A 17,298-nucleotide genomic window follows, 5' to 3' on the forward strand; every position below is an offset into this window, starting at 1 on the left:
TAGCTGCCCACTTACAAATGATTTGTACATAATTGTTTGCATGCTGTCTCCCCATGTCACACTGTGTGCTCGCTGAGAGAAGAAACTGGTTTCATGTTCTTTTATATCCCCAGTGCTTAGCTCCATGCCTGCCTGACACATAGTAGGAGCTTAACAAATCTTTGTTGACTTGATTCCTTCGTGATCTGAATGCCATGAACTCCTCTTCCAGACCTTGATTATGACTTAAGATCAACAACTGAAGGCATGAATGAAAAAGCATTTATTAAGTACCTACTGTGAGCCCACACTCAGTGCTAAGAACTGAAAATACAAGTGATAAAAAGGACAATATATCCTCCTCTCAAGGAGCTCCCAGTCTAACTGAGAGAGGCAACATTAATCATGGTTCAGCGCCAGGGCAGGTGGAAAGGCTCTACGGGGCCCTTAGCCTCCCCTGCTGAGATCTAGACCCAGGATGGAATCAGAGTCAGGGCCGCAAAGGGCCCTAGAGAGCAGCTAGTCTGGTCTCCTCATTTTGCAGAGATGAGAACCAAGATATAGAGTAGCTTCCCCAAGATCTCACTAGTCATAAGCTGAACAAGCCTCTAAGTCTTCTGACATCGTGATCTTGAGTCAATGACAACTTCTCTAGCCTCAGTTTCCTTCTCTGTAAAATCAAGATGGCCTAGATGATCTCTTAGTCCCTTCCAGCCCTGTATCTATGAACTTATCCCAAGAGACAGTCAAGTTTCTCGGGGGATCAAGGACTGGATGGAGACTCAGGAAGACTTGTATTTCAAATCCTGATTCTCACTTAACCTGTCTGCCTCAGTTTCTTCATCTGCAAAATGGCTAAGAAAACAGCATCTACCTCAGAGTCATTGGGATGATCAAATGAGATTATAAAATGTTTTGCAAACTTTAAATGCTGGCTATTGTTGTTATTCTATAATATGACATGATATAATTATTATCTGTTATTCTGTTATATTCTGATTCTAAGTTCAGTTCTTTTCTCACTGGAGCCCTCAGTTTCTCCCACTCCACCCCAACTATCTTGCTACTTCAGACCTTTGTACAAGGACCAAAAGAATCCATCCATGGAAAAATCCATGGAGGGCTGCAGCAATCCCCAAGCACCAGCACCTCGGTCAGCGCCTACACCCAAAACCAGCTGAATCAGCCCAGACTTGGTCAAGTATTCACAGCACAGGGGTCAGCCAGGAGTAGCCATCACTAACCCAGACCTTTGGAGTAAGAGGAAGTTGCTTGTTTTTTTAATTACTGTGTCTTTCAATCAAATCTGAATGACCACAGGCTCCCAGAAGCAAGTTTCTCAAGCCATGTTTTCACCTAACCTTCGACTGCTCAAAGCTGCAAAAATACAACGTATTCTATTTTCTTCTAGGATCTTTCAAATGAAAATTGCAGGCTGCTTAATAATGGTGTTTTAAGAGTCTAATCAAAAGTAGTCCTATTGGGAAAAGGCCCTCATGTCTGGAATGCTCTCCCTTCTCCCTCTCAGAAGCCCTGATTTCCTTCAAAGCTCAAATCAAACACATATTGCTGGTATATGACCCTCCCTGCTTCCTCCATTGGCAGGCGCTGCCTTCCCCTCCTCTTATAATTACTGTGAGGTTACTTTATGCACATTTGCATACGTACCTGAGGACTGCCCTTGCAGAATTGTAAGTGCCCCATGGGCAGGGGCTGTTTTATAATCCCTCTTGTATCTCAAGCCTTCAGTAAGCACATGGAACACATTTAATAAATGCTGGCTAGTTGACTGACAATTCCCTCTTTTAAGAAGTCTAAGGGTTTTATCCCGATTTCCTAATTAAATCTAATTATGAGCCCCACATGAAGCTTACAACACATCTCCCTGCTATAGCAAATCAACAAGCATTTATTAAGCTCCTGCTCTCAATCTATCCACAAACATCTATTAAGCACCTACTATGTGCTAGGGCCTGGGCTAAAGACTTGAAATACAAACAAGGACAGAGACAGGAGCTCCTCCTCCAGGAGCTCACAGTCCAAGGAGACAACAGGTGCAATACTATGTACAAGAAGCTATAGAAAGGATAATGTGTGGATCACCCCAAAGGAAGACCTGAGGGTAAGGAGGATAGAAAAGTCTTCTTTCAGAAGGTGGGATTTTAGCCAGACTAGAAGGAAGCTGCAGGCAGGAGGTGGGGACAAGGAGGGTTAAGAGGGACAGCCTGGCTGTCCTGGAGTCAGGAGGTAAGCCTTGTGCTGGGTGTAAGGGGATACCGAGGCAAAGTTTATACTCTCCTGGGGCAGGACATACAAAGATAAGCATGTATATGCACATGTATGTTTATGTAGTCCTACATGTGTCTACATGGAATGGACATGCCTGCCATTTCACTGGTATGGGAACTCTTAACGAACAGCCCCCCTGCACCAATAGACTGGTGCCCGCTCTTCAGGGTGCAGGTGGGCACTGAAAAGTTAAGGAACTTGGCCAGGGTCTGTGATAGTAATGGCAATTAAAGATTCCCCTGTATTGGCTTGGTTTTCAAATTGATTGTGTTAAAACCCAGAGTTTGTTAATCCCACCTGTGGGATGGGCTTGTTGATGTGAAAAGAAAGTCCTGAACTGGGAGGAGCTGGTGATGTAGATTTGGAGAGACACTAGAGAGAGGCGGAAGATCTTTTTGGGAGCAGCACCTCGTGGGGAGAGAGAGACTAAGAGAATTGCTGGTGGCCGCTTTGAATTGCCCTGGACTTTTGAGACCTGCCCCCTGAGCTGCCAAGGACTGAGGAGACATGGCTGTTTTACTGGTACTTTGTCTGTCTGTTTTGATGTTATTTTGCCAGATTTGTCCACTGGTGAAAGACAGTCCTTTTGTTGAAGAAGTCCTGGAACCTGGCTGTTCGCTAAGAAGCCCTGAGACTGTCCTGCAGACAGAGAGTGAATACTGTCCACTGGTGAGGGACAGTGCTGTTGTTGCAGGGGTCTGGGAACCTTTCTGTTGGTTCAGAAGCCCTGAAGAAGGATTTTCTGGTTGTATGTTTACAGAAATCCTGGGAGAGGGCTTTGCTAATGTGTTCAGGGGTTCTAGGACTGTTCTACAGACAGAGGATGAATTCATGAAGGGACTGGCAATGTATCTTATGGCCTTGCTAAGCCTTGTCTCCCCAGGAACTAAGATTGCTGAGAACTTGCCTCCTGTCAAGATGAAGAAAAGACCTCCATTTGGGTATTAAGTGCTGTGTTTAAACTTGATGTAACTCTGGGGTAGATTCAATTGTGATCCAGGGGTGGGGAACTTTTGACCTTATGTTTGGAAACTAATCTCCATTTGAGAAGAGGGGCTTTGTGGTGGACTTAATTAAGGTATAGCCTAGGGGTGGAGAAGTATTTAGAACAGGGACTTTGTAATTGATTGAATGATTGGAAGGTCCTGGGGTGGGGTAGTACTTGGAGATTATTTAATCACGATTAGTAAATGCTGTATTTTGAATGATGTCATGTTTTGATCTTCTCTGTTCTTGGTTTGTCACTGAATAAAATAGAGAGCACCTATGCTGGTATTTTGAACCTGGGAAGTTGCCTTTGCTTGGCATTACATTACAGGGTCACAACCACCTGTGCACAAAATCAAACTCAGGTCTCCTTGATACTGAGGCCAGTTACCCATGATGCCTCTGTACAGAAGCGCGGGATCCTGGATCTAGAAAGCATCCCAGAGGTCACCTTCCAGATGAGGTAAGAGAGGTCACCCATGGTCGTAAGAGGCAAGCTGTGAACCCTGGGCTCTCTCCCATCATGCCAATCATACCTACATCATACATACATGCTTAGTATAACACACAGTCATGGGGGGAGGGTGAAACACCACAACCAGGGGAGCTCTTAATGGGCATCACATCATGCAGGATGCAGCATCTGAGCCAAACAGCCATCCAATGAACCACAGAGTCATAGGATTATCTCTGGGGCTGAACAGGCCCTCAGGAGCCATCTCACCCAACCCCCTCATTATACAGACCAGGAAACCAAGCCCAGAAAGATGAAGCTACTTGCATAAAAAGAGGATATGGTCAATCACAGTGAACAAGCATTGATTAAACATCTCTGATGTGCCAGGCACTGCTCTAAGTAGAAAATGATCAAGTCAGGGCTTGAGTCCAGGCTTCCTGTCTCCAGATGCAGGGCTCCTTCCATCACGCCACAACAAACAAACCAAAGGTCAAAACGAGTTTAACACATATGGCAGCCCAGTCTCCACAGAAGATATCCTGAACAACCAGGGACAATGGGTGAGGAATAACACATGGATCATCAGATCCTTTTCTAATGCTCGTTAGTTTTGCTGAATTGTTTTTTTTTTTTTTGCCTTTGTCATTCTCTGTTATAAGTGATGGCTCTCTGGGAAAAGGAGAGGAGAGAGAGACACAGGAAATATAGGATTATGACTAAGATTTGTCAAAGGTTTAAGGGAATTCCCTGAGGTGGAGATTCCTTCTACAGATACAAGTTGGGATCTTCTCTGCAACTCAGTCTTAAGGGAACTAGCCAGAGAGCTGAGGGTTCACATGACTCGTCCGAGGTGATGCTTTCAGTGTGTGTCAGAGAAGCTGTACTGGAAGCCAGGACTGCCTGGCTTAAAGGGCGGCAGCTCTCAATCCACTGCCATTAGGAAATGTGGGTGATGTCAAAGCTGAAAGGCATTGATATGCCACACGTGTGTGTCTGTGTTTGTGGATGTGTACATATTTACAACTATATACATACACAAAATACATGTTTATGTGCCCGTACAAACATACATATATGAATGTGTGTACACACACACACACACACACACACACACAGAGCACTAAAAGCCTTGATGCAGCTTTAAGCTTTAACTGTTTAAACCAACATAAATGGATCCCTCCCTTTCACACTGACTTAGAAAACCACAAACTGACATCATTGTTGTCTTGTATTTTTATTTATTTGGTCAAATATTGCCCAATTCTATCTTAACCTGGCTCTGTAGCACTCAGAAATTTTGCCATTGGAAATATGACATTTCTGATTTAAACTACCCTAAGGATGCAAACAGATATAATCTCATCAACCATAAGGGGGGCCGGTCCTTAAATACACTGAAGGGAGAGAGTGAAGGCAGCTCGTTTTCAGGCCCAAGGCCCAGCCACCCAAACCTCCCCCCAGACTCAGTGAGGTGCCCCCCAGGCTGGCTTGGTGTTTTCTTGGCTCTTATCTCTCCTCCCACCCACCATGTGCTGTATGCCGGGCTTCAGAACCATCTGGAGCAGGAAAATTTCTAGCTCTCCATCAGTTTGCATTCTTTTCTTGATCTTCCCTTGTCAAACCACTTTTCACACACACAGCCCACATATGTGCATGTTTATCACATACACACATGTACAGAGCTACACACTTGTACATACACATGTATAGAGAGCATACACACTCATGCTGTATGTCTATGCACACATTTGTGTGTACATGCATATACACACATACATCATGTCTGTCACCTGCACAAGGGGAACAGGCACAGAACATGGAGCCCATGACCTCCTTAGACTTGTCAGGGGCCAGAGAGATTCACTGAGGCCTGTAAGAAAGGACACAATGGAGGAAATAAACCTCAAAGAAAAAGACAAATACACTGTGAGAAACAGCTGTGTTGTGAGAAACACCATCTCCTAAAATGGAACTCAGAAGACCCAGGTTCAAATCCTGGCTCTGTTATTTACAAACTGTGTGACTGTAACCAACTGACTTTCTTGGGCTGGACCTCAATTTCCTCATCTGTCAGACGACAAGGTTGAATGAGCTGATCTCTAGGGCCACCAGTCAGCTCCATTCCACCCTTCCTCGTCTGTTCATCCATCCACCCACATACATGTACACTTTCTAACATGTTATCTCCAGCATTAGAAGGTGAAGTCCCTGAAAGCAGGAACTGTGCTTCTGGCTTTTGTGTATTCACATGGTCTGGAGTTTATATGCTACAAAAATACCAATGTGCAGGGGCGGAGCCAAGATGGCAGAGTAGAAGCAGGACCTCCCGCTACCCTGCTTCCACCTTCCCCAATCGATGTAAAAAGGGGACTCTGAACAAACTTTGGAGATGCAGAATCCACAAAATGACAAAGAGAAGCTAACCTCCCACTAAGGACAGCCCAGCAGGAATCAGCCAGTGCAGTGCTCTGGGAGCTGAGCCCAGCCCCACACCAAGACTTTAGCCCCAGGGCGGGCCTGACCAGCCACTGGCTGGAGGGCTCCAGATCAGCAGCAGCTGTGGCTGCTTCCAAATTTATCAACACAGATTCAAAGGACAAAGTGAGAGGTCAATGCAGTCTGGATTTTCGGACCAGTAAGTGGGAGTGCGTGGCTTTTTCCCCAGGGGCAAGAAGTCGCTGAAACGCCAGCATAGCCAGTGCCACATGGCAGCTTCAGCTCCTGGACTGCAGAGTGTAGGGGGACCAAGCACCAGTCTGAGGGATAATCGCTCTTGCTTTAACCTGCTTGGATCTGGATTGCAGTCTAGGGTGGAGGTCCTGGGGTGTGTGTCCAGCTTGCCAGAGCATGTGGAGGCCTCAGAGAGGGCAGCCATCTAATACCTCCGTCAGCTGAGAAAACCCAGTGTTTGGGATGAAAGCTCCCCTGTCTGGTGGCAGAGTCCTACTGCGGCAAAAAGCCCAGGGGTCAAGTGACTGAGGGGCAACCTGACCAGGAAAAGGAAACAAAGCAGACAGAAGATTCCAACATTAGACTCCTATTTTGGGGACAAAAAGGAGCAAAGCATGGAACAGGAGGAAGACAGTGAAGTCAGAACTCCTGCACCAAAAGCTTCCAAGGAAAATGCGAGCTGGTTACAGGCCATAGAGGACCTTAAGAATCAGATAAGAGAAGTGGAGGAAAAACTGGGAAGAGAAATGAGAACAATGAAAAAAAAATTACGAAATGAGACTCAACAGCCTGACTGAGGAAAATCATACCTTAAAAAATAGACTAATTCAAATGGCAAAAGAGGCTCAAAAAGGCAATGAGGAGAAGAATGCCTTAAAAAGCCAAATTTGCCAGATGGAAAAAGAATCTCAAAAGCTTAATGAGGAGAATCATTGCTGCAGAATTAGACTGGAGCAAATGGAAGCTAATGACTTTATGAGAAATCAAGATGCTGTTAAACAGATCCAAATAAATGAAAAAATAGAAGGCAATGTGAAATATCTCATGGGAAAACCACTGACCTGGAAAATAGATGCAGGAGAGATAATTTAAAAATTATTGGACTACCTGAAAGCCATTATCAAAGTAAGAACGTAGAAATCATCTTCCAGGTAGTTCTCAAAGAAAACTGCCCTGATGTTTTAGAACCAGAGGGCAAAATAGAGGTTGAAAGAATCCACCGATCACCTCCTGAAAAAGATCCCAAAGAGAAAACTCCTAGGAATATTATAGCCAGGTTCCAGAATTCCCAGATTAAGGAGAGAATATTACAAGCAGCCAGGAAGAAACAATTTGAATATTGTGGAAACACAATCAGGATAACCCAGGATCTGGCAGCTTCTACACTGAGGGATCAAAGGTCTTGGAATATGATATTCCGGAGGGCAAAGGAGCTGGGATTAAAACCAAGAATCACCTACCCAGCAAAACTGAGTATCATGCTTCAGGGGAAAATATGGTCATTCAGTGGAATAGAGGACTTTCAAGCATTCTTGCTGAAAAAACCAGAGTTGAATAGAAAATTTCATATTCAGATACAAGAAGCAAGAGAAGCATGAGAAGGTAAACAGGGAAAAGAGATCATAAGGAACTTATCAAAGTTGAACTATTAACATTCTTACATGAAAAAACAATAATTGTAACTGATGAAACTTTTCTCAGTAGTTGAAGGGAATAGAAATATATATATATGTCTATATATGAGGGTATATGGGCATATGAATACATATGTGAATGTGTGTATATATGTTTACAGGTATACATAGATAGCGGGCACAGGACCAATTTAACAGGAAGAGATAATACTTAAAAGGTGAAACTAAGAGGTGAGAGAGAAATATAATGAGAGGAAATGGGGAGAGACAGAATGGGATAAACTATCTCATATAGAAGAAGCAAGGGAAAATAGTTACAATGAAGGGGAAGAATAGAAAGGCAAAAGGGAATGGGTCAACCTTATTCTTATTGAATTTGGCTTGGGGAGGGAATGAAATACACACTAAATAGGGTATCTCACCCTCTAGGAGATTAGGGGGGAGAAGGGGATGAGAGGGGGGATGATGGAAGGGAGGGCAGGCTGGGGGGGAGGGAAGTTGGAAGCATCCACTTTTGAAAAGGGACGGGATCAAAGTAGAGAATAGAACAAGTGGCAGGTGGGATAGGAGGGAGGGAAATATAGTCAGTCTTTTACAATATATCTACTATGTTATAACTGTTTTGTATTAGCCACACATGTACAACCTATACTGAACTGCTTATCTTCCCAGTAAGGGTGGGTGACAAGGGAGGAAGGGAATCACGCTGGAATTCAAAGTTTTAAAATCAAATATTCAAATATATATATATTATTAATACTATTTTACATGTAAGTAGGAAATAAGATATACAGGCACTGGGGCATAGAGATCCACTGGAAAAGTTGAAAGGGGTATGGGACAAAATATGGGAGAGAGCAGATTGGAGGAGGGGATATCCTGTGGGACCGATATTTTGGGGCAGTGGATAGGGGAAAAATGGAGAGAAAATCTGTAACTCAAAATCTGATGGAAATGAATGATGTAAATCAGAAGTTAATAAAGCATTTGAAAAATTGAAAAAAAAATACCAACTTGCCCTGGCAGAGATAGATTCCTCATCTGGCCATTCCCTCTCTCTTTCTCAGTGAAATCTCAGATCCCATCCCTAGTCCTAGCCACGACTACTGAGGATCAATATCTGGGCCCTTACGTTCTTTGAGTGATGTGTCTATAACATATGGTGGGCCCGACGTACTGTGTTCTTTAATTAGGGTAGTTTTCTACTGAAAAGCATCCTACAGGGAATCCTCTCACCAATAAAGATCTCTTGCATTAAATATCCATAGGGTAATACACCCCTCCCCTTAGAGGAAAAATAAGACCGAGATTTTCCAGAGTTGGCTAATTCGAGGTGAGGCATTCATTTATTTGGTCAGAATTTAGGATTTTGTCTGCATAGGGATATATGTGGGACACACAGGCAATTCAGTCTGAACGGTCACCTTGGAGTACACTAAGAGGTGATCTGGGGGGATGGGAAAGAAATAAGCATTTATGTAGCACAGACTGCACAAAGCATTTCATAAGTATTGTCTCATTTGATCCTCATGACAACTCTGTGAGGCAGGTGGTATTATCCCCATTTTACAGCAGAGGGCAAGTGACTTGTCCAAGGTCATACAGCTCATAAGGTTTGCCTTTGAACTGAGGCCTTCCTACCTCTAAGCTTGATGCTCTACCCACTGAGCCACCAGCTACCTGCTCTATAACACTGCTAGGCTCTGTTGACCTTATTCCACATTATTTCCCTCCAAACAATCTCTGGCACAGCTACACCTGCCTTGTTGCTGTCACATATCCCATCTCCCACTGCCATGCCTTTGTACTGGCAGACTCCCATACCAGGAATGCCCTTCCTCCCTCACTTCAATCTCACAGAATTTCTGAATTCCTTCCTGACTCTGCCCAAGCAGCCCCTTCTTCAAAATGCTCCATCTTGTCTCCCCAGCTGCCAGGGCCTTCCCCTCAAAGATGACCCTGGTATCCTTTTTCACATGTCTTATATAGACCAATATATATGCAGGTTTTCACTAGCATCAGACCATAAACTCCTTGAGGGCAGGGGCCGTTCATTTCTGTCCTTGTATCTACCCCTAGTGACTAACACAGAACTTGGTATACAGCAAGTGTTTGTGGATTGATTCCTAACTCCAGATCTAACATTCTTTCCACCATATCCCCTGCATGACCCTTAAAAACCATTTGAAATAAGGCCATTACATCAGTTTAGCAAGCAGAAGCAACGTCAGGTGAGCACACTTGGGTATTCTGTTTGAGCAAATCATTCATGCTGGGACGAGGGCTTTGCTTACTCTGTGCAAAGCTGGAAAAGTTACCCCTTCTTTCAAGGGATAGCTCATTCCCAGGCATTTCTGCCCACAGAAGACTTGTGGCTTCAGTGGTGGCAGGTCTAGGCCATGTAGAGAGGCCCCATATCAGGCCCCATAAGCATATACACTGCTAAAAAGCAAAACTTAAAAGGGCCTACTCTGTGCCTTTATTCAATTTGGCAAACATTCATACATCCCTACTATGTGTCTGGCACTATGCCATGGGCTGGGAATACAAACAAAGACAGAAACCCAGGACGTGCCCTAAGGGTTCACACTCCCAGGGGGAAGCCAACATGCAAATAACCATGTACAAACAAGACAGAGACTGGATGAACTGGCCTCAGAGGGGAGCAGTGAGAGGGATAGGGAGGGCTATCTTGGCTCTGCAAGGCCTCAACTGACCATGAGGCAAGGGCCTGGGATTATGAAAGGGTCTTGAGGCAGTCACTGTGGGTAGAGCTGAGCAGCTGAGGTCTTTTCCAGCCCCAAATTGGGATTCAATTCATCTTAGGATTGTCCCACTCTCCCCCTCCTTTAACCACCAAAACATTTTGGTGCAGTATTTTCAGATTTGTGAGAATTTACATGCAGATACTCAGACCACCATACACCATCCTCTCTCTAGAGAGCCAAGCTGTCCACGTGCCGCACTCACCATCAAGCAGCCATGGCTGGACCCGTCTTGACTCCAGCTCCGTCATCATTAGCTGTGTTATCACATGATCGGGAATCAGGAGACCCTGCTGGATGTACTGCTTGGCCAGAATGCCCAATTCTATTAAAATAAAGAAAGGGGATGGGGAGAGGAGATACATGAACCACTTTTGAACACTGCTCACACCACTTTCCAGTCTTCTCTTGGTCCCATCCCTCCTCCCATTTTTCCCATTCAACAGGTTGCCCTTGTTGAGGTAGTAAGAAAAATTCAAGTGAGTTGTTATAGCATTTCAAGGTACATTAAATGGTCTGATGGAGCTCCCAGCAATGCCACATACCACTCCTTCACTGACTTGCAGTCTTAGAAACACTTCAAATGCATAAAGGGCCAAAGCAGGTGAGTATTCATGAGTAAATGGGATATTGAGGAAATATACTGAGGAAAAACATTTACCTCTCAATGCCAAACATCAATTCATAGGAACAGAGATTTAGGGTTGAAGGCACACTGTTGGTGTCTGACTCTTCATGACCCCCGTTGGGGCTTTCTTGGCAAAGATACTGGAGTGATTTGTCATTTCCTTCTTCAGTTCACTTGATAGATGAGGAAACTGAGACAAACAGGGTGAAGTGACTCACCAGCTAGTAAGCGTCAGAGGTCAGATCTGAACTCATGAAGACGAGTCTTCCTGACTCTGGGCCCCCGGCACTCTGTGCACTGCGGCGCCCCTTAGCGGCCCTAGGGGTCACCCAGGCAAAGGGACACAGGATGGGAGAAGCAGGGCTGGGAAGGGACACTAACTGACTGATTCCTCCTCCCATCAAGTTGCCTCTCTCAGAACTGACATGGGGACTGGCTGAACACATTATTCACAGCGTTGAAACTGGCAGCTGTCTGGAAACTAAGTACCTGAAAAACTTATGAAAAGCTTCCTAACAAGGGATACACTGTATCCGCTGTCACATGAAGTGCAGGAGCTCCGACAGTCCTGATAAGTTCGCATAAAAGACGAGAAGCCCAACGTTCTGAGAATGGCCAGTCTGGAAAAGGCCTGGAGGAGGAATCTCGGCCCCTGACACTTTCAGGCCAGGCTTAGCTCCATGGGACTCTACACGTAAGAGCCTGGACAGGGGGCCGGACTGGTGACTCCCCCACCTCCTTCCAAAACCACAGGACCCGAAGGCGGTCCCAGAAGCTTCTCTTCACAAAACCCAGAAAGGGCACAGAGTCCAGTGTGCAGTGGTGGCCATCTCCAGCAAATGTTCTCTTGGAAATAGGAAATACCCAAACCTATCCCAGCATGGTAGCATTACAACTGAGTCACACACCTAGGAGGGCTTTTGCTACGGTTGCTTGGTCCCCTAGAAATACAAAACATTTTTCCATTCAATAGGAAAAATCTTGGCCTTTATGTAGCAAACACCTGTGTTTTCTCCTCTGCATGACTCCGTGCTTCAGGCTGCTGGTTGGGCAGAGATGGTGCATTGCAGTGGAGAGCCAGTCAACAAACATTTATTACATGCCTGCTGTGTGCCAGGCACCGTGCTAAACACCAGAAAAACAAAGAAAGGCAAAAGATAATCCCTGCCCTCAAGGAGCTCAGTCTAGGCAGGGAGAAAACGTGCAAACAGGTATGGACAGACAAGCTACAGACTGGACAGACTGGAGATGATCAACACAGAGTACCATTACTGGAGAGGGGAGGGAAGGAGGAAAGGAGGGAAGGAGGGAAGGAAGGAAGGAAGGAAGGAAGGAAGGAAGGAAGGAAGGAAGGAAGGAAGGAAGGAAGGAAGGAAGGGGAGAAGGAAGGAAGGGGAGAAGGAAAGGACACAGGGAGGGAGGGAAGGAAGGACAAAGGGAAGGAAGGAGGGAGGGAGGTATAAGAAAGGAACTCCCAGGTAAAGAAAATTCCTTTACATCACTGTGGGCCAGCACCTTCTCTGAGACAGTCTTAGAGAATCACCTGGAATACTAAGAAATTAAGTGATCTGTTTACAAGGTCACATAGCTACTGTATGTGTCAGGGACAGGACCTGAACCCAGGTCTTCCTAACTCCAAGACAGAAATTTCTCTCCACGACTGCAAACAAGAATCTCCAATGAGGGAAGCTTTCACAATAAGAGATCAGGGCAGAAGGGAGAGTCATCCCTGAGGCTACTGCTCCAAATCTCTGACTGTCTCCCCAGATCCTGTAGCCCAGCAGGCTCTTGCATAAAGAAAGGAAAGTCTGAAAGGCAGCCCAGCACCCGGCAGGTGCTCAGTAAGCACTTGCAGGATGGATCTGCTGCACTGATGGACAGTGCAGATGTTCCTTTTACTGGCAGAGCGTTGGCTCCTTGTGGGCCAGGAGGGCTGGGTTTCTATCTGTGCCCTCAGCATCTATCAGAAAGCCTAGCATACACTAGATGCTTAATAAATGCTCACTGATGAGCTGATCCCAATTGACAGGAAGCTGGATTATATGAGCAGCTATCAAAGAGAACCAAGTTAGCCAGGCCTCATGGGGCCAGGAGTCCTAGCCCAAGCCTGTCCAGCACCCCAGAGACAGGGCCAACTGCCTCATTTCCAGACAAGGGCAATGCCTTCTCTAAGGTCCCACAGATCCTAAATGAGAAGCACCCGGAGGAATTCACAGCACTCAGAGCTCGACAGGACTTTAGAGGTCATCTAGTCCAAGACCCATTTTACAGGCAACCAAACTGAGGCTCAGAAGCCAGGCCCAATCCTGCCTTCACTACAGAACCTCAGCCAAGGGAAGCTTAAAATCCCTCTCTGTGAACAGGTTCCAGAGCGGGCTGTTTCCAAGTCTGAGGCTGCCCCGAGCCCTACCCACTAGCCCAGCTGCTCCCAGCAGGCCTGGCTCTTCCTCTCTAGAGCAGGAAAAAGAAGGAACCACCTCCTCCAACCTGGAAAAAGATAACATCAGCCTCCCCTCCCCCTTCTGGAGCAGGAAGCCGCTGGGGGGGGGGGGGAGGAGTGACCAGGGGGCTGCTGGTGGGGAGGAGCTCGGAGCTTAGGTGCAAATATTTGTGTAGGAAAAGAAAGGGCCATCCCAGGAAACTGGGCCTCCGGCCCCTCTCTTCAGTTTCCCCCGGAGAGTCCTAGCAAAAACACTGTTATGAAGGAAGGGAATTCTACCAGCGTGTTACCTGCGAGGCCCCAGGCCAGCTCTCCAGGCCTGGCTCCTGGAATCTCCAACAAAGTCGTATTCATAGGAAAGGAGTCACACAGGCCCCCAAACTCACAGGGATGTAGAACATGGTCAAATATCCTCTAGCTAACTTGAGGTTCCCCAATAGGCTGGCAGCATTTAAGTCCTGCTTTTTTTTTTTTGCTTATTTTTGAAATCCAACAAAAAGTTTTGAGATTAAATAGTACTCCAGTTTGATTAAGGCCACATGTAAGAAAAGCATCCCTTCAGTACGGGAAGGATTAAGTGTTAGGTTACAAAGCACCCCAAATTACAAGCATATATACAATCACAGGCTTGTCAGTCTGAATCTAGGAGGGACCTCAGAGGCCATCGAGTTCATTTTACAAATGGGGAAACTGAGGCACGGGGAGCACATGGTCATAGAGCTAGAGATGGCAGGGACCCCAGAGGCCACTGAGTCCAACTTCACTGTTTTATGAATAAAGGCAGAGACACACAGAGGTTAAGGCACTCAGTCAAAGTCACATAGGTGACTATGTTAGCAGTGGGATCTGAACTCCCAACCACCCAATCCTGTGATTCTAGAGGTAACGCGTGTGCTGGGCTCCATGGCCATGAGACTCCACTGTAGACAGATGGCCCAGTCCCTCCAGGAAACAGATTCCCCAGGGATCCTGGCCAGTGGAAAAACAGTCACAATGAAACAGACATCTGGCCAGTCTGCACTAAGCAGCTCCCCTCACCTGCTCTGTTATGTCTGCTTAGCCCTAGGGCTGACCTGCCATCGAGAGCTAGACCTTCAGTCAGAAAGACTCAAGCTCAAATCTGGCCTCAGCTGTTTACTAGCTGTGTGACCTGGGCAAGTCACTTAACTTCTGCCTGCCTCAGTTTCCTTCTCTGTAAAAGGGGGATAAAAATAGCACCTACTGTCCAGGGTTATTGTGAGGATCAAATGAGATTTTGTATGTGAAACCTTAAAGCACTATTCAAATGCTGGTCATCCTTATCATACGTGGTAATACTTTATTTGTATGCCCCCTCAGAAGCTTGGCAAAGCACTGGACAGACACTTTCTCATCCAATCCAGAGGCCAGTCCTGGGAGATAGGTGACACAGGCAGGCAGTATTAGCCCCATTCTACAGACGGGGACATTGAGAGGTTAAGTGACTTCCTGAGAGTCATATAGGTCCTGGGCATGGGGAAGCAGAATTTGGATACAAGTCTTCCTGACTCCAAACCCAGTGACCTCCCCATGACCTCAAATCACCTTTCAATGATTCTACAATAAGTCATTTTATAAAAATAACTGTAACCAATGTCACATTCTGCTCAATTTCTATTACACTTGAATTAAAGGAGGTCACAGGCTCTTGAAGACTTGGGAATATTTCCTCTTCCGTCTACTGATCATTATTATTTAAATCATCTCAGAATTGGGAGATACTCTTCTCCCTTGATCAACTCTCAAAATGTCATGGCTAGTAAAGGGTCCGACAAGTAAGATGTTACATTGGCAGAAAGCCCCATTTGCTCTTTGGAACCAGACTACTAAAGTGACCCAAATGCACCAAAAAAGAGAAAAGATCTCTTTATTTGGGGCTGGAAAAAACTAAAACATCAGTAGGCTCTGCTTATTTGGCTAGGAAGCCCAAATGCCAGCACGGCCAATCCTAACTCAGGACGCCTTCCACTTATAAGTGGGGTTCAGGACTCTTAAAGATGCCCATTTAGCTAAGGGAAATCCAGACCAGCCAAGAGCTGAAGGGAGAGTTTTTGATCTTTATATGCCCAATCCCTACCACAACAAGGTGCTTGTGCAAATGGTCGGTGCTTAATAAATGCTGGCTGGACTGAATTTGTGGAATTGGGTGTGACCACAGAAAAGAAAGGCAGTGTTCCAATTTGTCACACCAACACTAAATGAATTGGACAGATGGAAAAACAAATTAACACCCAAAAGGTCACTGATTTCAACATTCCTGGGGCCGAAATGCTTCCACAGGGGAGTGAATGGACAGGTCTATGTAATCTGGGAAACTAATTTCCTTCATTCCTTCCTGAGCTCCACCTCTCAGGATCCCTCCAAGACTCAAAGGAAGGGCTCTGTTCTCCTGGAAGTCCATCCTACACCCTAATCCTTCCTCAGTGCCCTCAATGACCTTCTCAAATCGTTCTGTATATGCTTATCTGTTTATATTTTCCCCTTAGAATGTAAGTTCCTTGTGGGCAGGTATTTGTTTCAATTTTGTCTTTGGAACCTGTTCCTAGTGCTGGGCTTTAGAGTCATCTGAGTTAGAATCCAGCCTTAGACACTTCCTAGCTGTGTGACCCTGGGCAAGTCATTTCACCCTGTCTTCTGCCTCAGTTTCCTCATCTGTCAAATGAGCTAGAGAAGGAATTGGAAATGGCAAACCATTCCATTATCTTTGCCAAGAAAACCCCAAATGGGGTCATGAAGAGTTAGACACAATTGAACAACAACCAAGCATAGTTCTGAAACACTGTAGATAGTTAGCAAATTCTTATTATTTTTAAAATTTATTTGTTTGTATACATCCTATTTCTCCTCCGTAATGATAATAAATAATAACAATACTAGTAACTAGCACTTATGTGACGCTTCAAGGTTGCAAAGTACTTCTCAGTATGATGTGAGCTCCCTGACAAAAGGTGCTCCCCTTCGGGATCCACATCCCCTACAGAGATCCCACCCAGAGCCTGGTTCCTAGAAGGTGCTAAATAAATGCTCCCTCACTGACTGAGCTTCCATTTTGTATGTTAGAATGACAGGAGGAGAGGAAGACAACATGGAAAACTGAATATTGTTCAGTCACTTAATAGCAGTCCTGGATTTTTTTTTTCAACAATTTGAGAGAAATGATTGTAAATATTAATAATAATAGTAGTAACAGCAATAACTGATATTGATATAACCCTACTGTACACGTCATGGATGGCTCCTGGGAGGGAAAGGGATGTATGTGAAAATAAAGGGAACATAAAAAGATGGGATTTTTTAAAAAGTAACTCTAGAACTCATTGTCTTTAATCATGCAAGAGTCACAGTACTGAAAATGACAAGGACTGAGTCAGAAACTAAGAGGAAGGATAGAAGGGAGAGAGAAACAAACAAGGGATATGGGAAGAGAATGGGAAGAGAGGAAGCAAATGGTAGAAGGGGGCAATGATGGGGAAATGGGGAACTCAGAGAGAAAAGAACTGCCCCAATGCAGAAGAAAGGAGCCTGATCAGAGGAGACTGAAGAGAGGAGCAAAAGGGAGAGCCAGAGGACTGAGGACAAGGAAGAAGGGGAAAAAGGAAAAGAGAGATGGAGGGAAGAACTACTGGAGGAAGAGTGGAGATGGAGGGAAG

General features: G+C 45.3%; 1 protein-coding gene across 4 annotated transcripts in view; it reads right to left on the reverse strand.

Annotated features, from left to right (window-relative positions):
• Window positions 1–17,298, reverse strand: part of LOC138164892 (adenylate kinase 4, mitochondrial) — a 91,080-nt gene that overhangs the window by 33,188 nt on the left and 40,594 nt on the right. For all 4 annotated transcript variants that reach the window (XM_069092835.1, XM_069092834.1, XM_069092833.1 and 1 more), the window contains exon 3: window positions 10,768–10,887. In XM_069092835.1, the coding sequence (XP_068948936.1) occupies window positions 10,768–10,887 (120 nt within the window). The remainder of the gene's footprint in view (window positions 1–10,767; window positions 10,888–17,298) is intronic.

This window comes from Petaurus breviceps, unplaced genomic scaffold (assembly GCF_028583685.1).
Source record: "Petaurus breviceps papuanus isolate PSGF00001 unplaced genomic scaffold, PetGlider_PUasm1.0 207, whole genome shotgun sequence".
Lineage (NCBI taxonomy): Eukaryota > Metazoa > Chordata > Mammalia > Diprotodontia > Petauridae > Petaurus > Petaurus breviceps.